The 6,539-nt window shown below is 54.1% G+C and overlaps 1 protein-coding gene across 2 annotated transcripts; it reads right to left on the bottom strand.

The window, feature by feature from the left end:
• Positions 1–912: 912 nt before the first annotated feature.
• On the bottom strand, positions 913–6,408 carry LOC141932556 (alpha-1-acid glycoprotein-like). 2 transcript variants are annotated; one of them, XM_074846266.1, is made up of 6 exons: positions 6,100–6,408; positions 5,412–5,554; positions 4,641–4,714; positions 3,693–3,803; positions 2,819–2,922; positions 913–1,061 (listed from the first exon to the last, which is right to left on the bottom strand). In XM_074846266.1, exons 1-6 carry the CDS (start codon positions 6,202–6,204, stop codon positions 945–947), a joined length of 654 nt encoding a protein of 217 aa, XP_074702367.1. In that variant the 5' UTR covers positions 6,205–6,408; the 3' UTR covers positions 913–944. The 2 variants fall into 2 exon arrangements, with proteins under 2 accessions (XP_074702367.1, XP_074702366.1); XM_074846265.1 differs by lacking the exon at positions 6,100–6,408 and having other exon boundaries at positions 4,931–5,629.
• Positions 6,409–6,539: the final 131 nt, after the last annotated feature.

Here is a 6,539-nt window from a genome sequence, read left to right as displayed (position 1 = left end):
TGCTGCAGAGGGAGGAGCAGGGCTCTCTTTGCTGCGTTCCCTTCGGCTTTTCTCCTTTTCTTCCTTTTTAAGGAAGAGAGATATTTTCAGTGCTTAATTACGGGGTTAGAGCTGAGACTGAAGCACTCTCCAGACACGCAGCAAAAGCAGTCTCTTTATAAACTGTCCCTGCTTTCACAAACAGAGTGACAGTGCTTTGGGGCTGGGGGTGTGACAAGGGCTGTGTGAGGTGCCCGACGAACGCAGGGGCGTGCCGGTGGCACGGAGAGCAATGTGACTCTTAGCGCTTGAACCTTCTTGCCTCTGGGGTGCTGAGCTTCTTGGGAAATGAGGAAACACGACCTTTTTCTCTGGGGAAGTAAAAATCCAGCCTGGGCTGGGTTAGCACCCCCTCCCTCTCTGGCAGGAGGATAATTTGTCAGTGTTATACTGTGGTGCAAATCTTGTTGTGGATGAACATCACTGGGAGCTCTTGCCCAGTCTAAAGGGTTTGGGCAGGAACATCTGCCCCAGCTGGGCTACTTCGGGCAGCCAAGCTGCTGTCAGGAGTTGGGTGGTTGCTTCTAGCTAAGCACCCTCTTCCTCAGACTGTAGAGTTAAAGTTTCTAGCCTCTCTTGGTACACTCATTTAAAATAGTTAATGATTGCCCTCTTCTGGTTAGCCTCTCGTACTGCTTTTTCAGTAGAGCTCTCTTGCGAGCTTGGTGGGAAGCTGAGCAAACTGAGTCAGCACTGAAAAAACCTCCCTGTGTCACCTTGTTTTGATCCCCCATTGCTCAAGGCTGACTTTTCCCACCTCCCAGGTGAATGACACACAAGGTAAATCGGGTGTTCGGTTTCTTTTTGCAAGCCCCGCTTCTGATCTCTTCCGAACCCCTGCTCTCCAACCTCATGGCATAAAAACGCATCGAGTTTGAGCAAGACATTTATTGCCTAAGGTGGCGTTAGTTACCGGTGCTCCCAGGCTGGTGGGTACCCGGAGGGGGGGAGGATGCTGTGACAGCAGCCGCGGGCTCCGTGCGTGGGCTGTTTCCTTTTTCGTCTTTCACTTGACACAGCTCCTTCCAAAACAACAATAAAGGGATAAATGAAAATACCACTGCACCAGCAGGAGAGAATTTACTGAAGAAAAAGATATTTTTCTCTTCATTTTTATCTGATTATAAGTCTAAGAGGGCCTGGAGAAGCTACGGGCTTCCTCATGCTGCCCCAGTCGCAGACGCTGCTCGCCTGGGTGCGGAGCTGCTGCTGGTGTCGTTTTCCATGTCTGTTGTAAAGAGCAAACCAGGTTTCTGGGGTAAAGCTGTGCTATGCTGGGGGGTCAGCAAGGGTGCTCTGAAGGAAAGGTGCTCTGAAGGAAACTTTCTGAGAAATAAGTAAAAAGCTCGTGCTTCTCAGGCACTTGGAATTAGTGTGGCTTAAGCTCTGCTAATGCCTTGGGCTGACGCAGGGGTACGTCGGTCTCTGCTCTGGTGCTCTGTTCACATCTATCTCTTTCAGCCTGATGACAGAGGCCCCCAAAATCTTTTCTGCATTTGTTTAATCGGTTTCATTATACTCCCCAGATGTGGTGTCCTGCCTCTTGCCGGGCATGAAACCCTTCTCTGATAACAGTGATTGCACCAGGGCTTGTAAGGACAAGCAGCTCTGGCTGATTCCACTCATCTTGGCTTTCTCTAAACATAATTTGTCTTGCCCAAATTTAAATGTGATTCAGCTGTTCATCTGGGGGAGCTGGGCCTTGTCTCCCAGGTGTTGCCTGTTGCCTAATGGGGAGGAGAGACCTGCCCCTGCCCCTGTCCCACTATGAGGGTTTCAACCTCTGCCTGTGTCCCCTTCCTTGGTTCCCCTGAACCTGTGGGGGATATATCTAAAAGAATCATCTTGAGGCTGGGGGATGTCAGGGGCTCTGGCAGGTCTGGTCTGGCAGCTTGGAGCGGGGTTTTGGGCACCACTGGAAGCTCAGAGTCTCCTGCTGTGGACAAGCAGGCGGCCAGGACAGTACAGGACATGAAAAGGTAAAATATTTTTTCATTTTGTGAAAGGGAGCCCTATCAAGCTGGCTTGGGGACTGAGTCATTTTCAGGATAAAATATCCTAGATCAGGTGACAGGGGTTAGGGCTAGGGCTGGGTCTAGTGGATGTTTTGATGGAAAAACTAAAGGAAAAAGTCTGTTTTTGTGGGAATGGATGGTGTTGCCTCTGTTCTGATGTCCTGTGAGGCTGGGAGCTCAGGGCCAGACCCCAGCCCCGAAGGAGCCTCTGCCAGGGTGGGGGAAGACTGGCTTGAGCAATCTTCCTGAACCTCACGTGCAGCCAGCTGGGCTGTGTACCCGCCCATCACGCAGCACCTCGGGGTGCCAGAAAAGCAAATCTCAACCTGAAAGCAACCCGAGGTTTTTAGGGGTTTAAATGGTTGTGGCTTTGGCTGAAGCAGGCTGTGCTGCACCCCAGGGCACCGGCCTCTCCTGCCCCTTGCTGCAGCTCCTGGGAGCAGCTTGGCCTATGGTGGGGGGGCAAAATTAGGAATTTCAGGGCAAAAATCCCATGCTTTATCTATCTCCCCCCTGGCAGGGGGAGCCAGGCAGCTACCATGTTTCCCACTGGAGATGCTCAGGTACAGGTGTTTGCTTTGGGGAGTCATGTATCTGTGGGAGGGGAGTGTGTTATTTTAAACAATTGCTGTCAAAGCAAGCCTGCATTTATTTAGTCCTCTAAATCATTTCTACCACCTTGAAAATATCTCTCCAAGAGCCAGGTTTGGTGGCTGGAGCTATAGCCCAGGGTCTTGGCACCCCGCCCATGAGCAGCCACGTACCATTTTCCACGGCGCATACACAATCTCCTCTTCACTCAGTCCCAGGCGCTTGGCGTGGTGCTCGAACTCTTCCCGGTGGGCTGTGCTCACGCTCAGGTTTCGGGCTAGAAAAGGAGAAACATTTGCCATGTGTTAAATACGAACGGCCCTCCGTGCCTCATCCCTGCCCTTGCTGCCTCCCTTCCCCGTGCTCCCACCAATGCTTGCAGTGGACGTGGTCTCTGCCAGGGTCTCTCACCCCCAGGGTGAATACACCTGAACAAAACCAACCTTGGGCATCACTTTTTTTAACCCTCTCCCCCGTTGGCTCTCGTCCTGTCTGCTTTAAGGGGTTGCAGGATAGTCTGATACTCCTGGGGCACCAGGAGGGATGGAAGCTGAATGTGGAGGCAGTTTTCTATGCGTGTCTTCAAACTCTCTTAAGCAACTGCTTTGCAGCTCAGAAGGGCAACAGGAAGCGTTATCAAGGTCTAAAATGCTGCTTTATGTGGTTGTGGGTAGATCTGATCGGCTCGGCCTGTGTGCTTGTACTGCAAAGCCACGTGCTCTGCCCTGGGAGGTAAGTACTGAAAAATCATGGTTGGCTTGAAAATATTGAGATTTTACAACGATATCGACGTGGAATTGTATTTGCTTCCTGTTCTTTGAATATTTATGGCATAAGTGAGTTTTGTCTTTAACTTGCTCTTTCTGCTCTGCCAAGAGATTTAGGTTCTAATGGGATTTGTAAACACTCCCGTGACCCCTGGGGCGGCGGTCTCGGGAAAATCACTGACTGTTGGCAGTTGGTTGCGTGGTTTTAGCTGATCATTTTATGTCCGTGTTTTGGTGTCCTGTGATAGCTTTAAGTTACTTTAGGGTGGAGTTTGCATACCATAGAGATACAGTCCCGAATACGTCCTTTCCCTCTGCAGTTGGTACTGGATGAGTAAAATGTCTTCAGAGCTGAGGTTCATCAGTGTCCCCATGGTTTGATGGGTCTTGGCTTCAAGAGAACAGAGTCGAGGTTGGGAAGAGCCACGATATTCGGATATTCAGTGCTGCAGCAGCCATAAACCTCAGCCCGGGTGCGGGCGATGCCTGCAGCCCCCAGGATCCAGCCTTTAGCAGCGGGTGAGGACAAATGTCCTGACGTGGGGCGAGTTGTTTGGCTCTCGGTTTATTTGAATTGTATTTCTTAAATGTGGGCCTGGGGAGTAAAGGAGCCAAAGCCACCCAGCTCTTGTCCTCCTGTGGTGATGTGCTGGGTGGTGCAGCTCGCTGGTGCTCGGGGTGTGAGTGGGTCTGCCTGGCCCCAGGTGCCTGACCCCACAGCTTGGGGGGCTGCAGAAATGTGGAGCAACTGTCCCCTGCTCGCAGCGATGCTGTCGTGGCTGGGTCAGTGCAAACTGTGTCTCGAGGGGTTCGCAATTCCCACCCTAAATGGCTCACCCCACTTCCAGGAAACAATTTCAGAGCTGAAACCTGCCATAAATGTTCCCCTCCTCTCCCAGAAGGATTGTGAAATAACTTTACAAATGAGGCAGTGTCCTTCCTTGCAGTGGGAGCAGGTTTGCTCCTTGCTCCTGGCATGGTGTTGCTTCATGGGGTTTAGTGTGGGGCTGCAATTCCTGGGGTGTCCCAGGAGTGGGGCCAACCCAGAGTGTCTCCAGCTCTGGGGAGCCGTTTGGAGTCCACCGAGGCTTCAAATGGACAAAGCAACCCGAGAATAAAATGTGTCAGATGATGTAAAACATGGACATGGGCCCTTTGCGTGTCTCAGCCCATCCAAAAAACAAACTGGGTGATAACCCCGACGGCTGCGCCGGCCAGCGCTGCTCACCGTGCTTCACCAGCGTGGTGTTACCGGCGGTGATTTCGAAGTAGGTGGAGTTGTTGGTGAGGCATTGGTCCCCCCTGGAGAGAGAGGGGGAAATGGGTGACATGGGGAAGGAGAGAGGAGACCCCCACTGCGGGCTGGAAAGGGCCAGCAAGGCTCTGGCCCTGGCCCTGGCACCGCATGGGGCATGTGCCCCTGGCTGTGGGATGGGAACCTGACAGTGCCAGCTCCTCTGCAGAGTTAATTGCTCTCACTGTTAAAATTAAGCCATTTCTCCCCTGCATTTGTCTGACCTCCACCCGCAGCTTGTGGTCTCAGCCTTGTCCTGGCTCCTTGGTGGCAAGATATTTTCCACCCCGAAATAACTGAAACTGCAAAGACCTGCTTGCGTTGGCACAGAAAAATTCATCCCCTTAACGTCTGACCCTGGGGAGGAAACAGCTTTCCATGCTCGGCAGTTAGCAGCTGTGGCGCAGGGACCTCTGCAAAGGTCTTCTCCTCTGGAGAGGTCTTCTCCTTGCCTGTGTCCTGCAGCATCCACGCCTGCAGGGCTTGGTACCTGCCAGACCTGCAAAATTCCCCTAAACCCGGCGGCTGTTGAAATAAATAAGGGGGGAGGAAGAGAGGGGATGGGATAGCATGCATGGAGCGACCAGGAGAGACTCTCTCCTTGAGAAAACCAGTCTGAAACCGTGCTCATATCTTGTGCTGAAATGGCTGCAGCACGCGGGAGGAGATGGGCTGGGGCAGAGCCAGCCGAGGGCTGCGTCTTACACGGCCACGTGCTGGGTGAGGAGCAGCTCCTGCTCGCTGGCGCGGGGCTCCACGAGGAGGTGGCCGTGGTCGATGAGCAGCATCTCCAGGAGGTGCTGGGGGAACTGGGCAGCCCCGGCCACATACAGCCACGTCCCCAGCAGCTATGGGGAGAGAGGGACACAGCAGTGAGAGTGTTTGGGTTTGCAGGGGGAGCTTTGGGGAAGAGCTTTCTATCCTCTCTGGGGTAAAATTGTTATTTGTGACCTCAGGCCTCTGCTAGTTCTCCCTCTTGCACTGGGTCACTGACAGCACCAAAATGAAACCCGTGCAAATGCCCGGGGGGAAAAAAAAAAGGTGAATGTGGGGATTGGGAAATGGTGTTGGCGTTGGCTCCGGCGCCCCTGTGCCGTGCAGCGGGGCCAGGACAGCCCTGTGCTGCCATCGGGGATTGGCACCGACAATACCCAGCCAGCCTCCCCCTTGTTTCGAGGTCGCCTTTGGGACTTACCGTGAGAAAATTCGAGGTGTTTTGGAAAGTCAATATTTCCCGTTTGTTGCGGATGTTTTGCAGAGGGGTGCCTCAGCAGATATGCCGGGGGGCAAGGGAGGGATTCCCCCCTTTCCCAGGGGACAGGGAGGCTTAGCAGAGCACCCACAAACTCATTGCAGGAGTGGGGCAGCCCCTCGGGGCTCAGGTTTCTCCTACCTGTGATGCTGTGGTGTTGTCCGGGCGCGGGGCTCCGCAGGGGACCCCGGCTGTGGGCAGCAGCGCCGCGAGGCCGAGGATGGCGGCGACCCCGACCGTGGCCATGGCTGCCCCAAAGCCAGGAGCGAGCGAAGCCGCGGACAGACGGTCACGCTCGCTCGGCCGTTTGCTTTTGCAGCCCCGCGGGGAGGGAACAGGACGTGCCAGGGCTGCTGGGTCTGCGCTGGTGACGCAACCAGCACCTTTTGGGGACGCTGCCCAGAGAGGGGCCACGTGCCTGGCACTGAGCTTGGCACTTGACTGCGGACACCGGCAGCGAGCATTGGTGGCTGTGGGCATGGCTGGAGGTGATGGGGCAATGCACTTGATGCATTTAAAACCGAAATCTGCCCCAAATTTGCCCATTTTTCCCCCCCTCTTGCTCCGCTAATGAGGCACCA

Source organism: Strix aluco, chromosome 20, assembly GCF_031877795.1.
Source record: "Strix aluco isolate bStrAlu1 chromosome 20, bStrAlu1.hap1, whole genome shotgun sequence".
In the NCBI taxonomy this organism is placed as follows: Eukaryota; Metazoa; Chordata; class Aves; order Strigiformes; family Strigidae; genus Strix; species Strix aluco.
The sequence above is the reverse complement of the archived record's forward strand: the minus strand, read 5'-3'. Positions and strand labels throughout refer to the sequence as shown.

Bases quoted from the DNA above. Each gene is read 5' to 3' on its own strand.
- LOC141932556 (XM_074846265.1), bottom strand. From the start codon at position 5,535: ATGTGGCCGGGGCTGCCCAGTTCCCCCAGCACCTCCTGGAGATGCTGC. The intron at 4,715-4,930 runs GTCAGACAAATG...CTCTCTCTCCAG, and splicing joins ACCACAAGCTGCGGGTGGAG to GGGGGACCAATGCCTCACCA. The intron at 1,062-2,818 runs GTACGTGGCTGC...TTGTTTTGGAAG, and splicing joins TGTATGCGCCGTGGAAAATG to GAGCTGTGTCAAGTGAAAGA.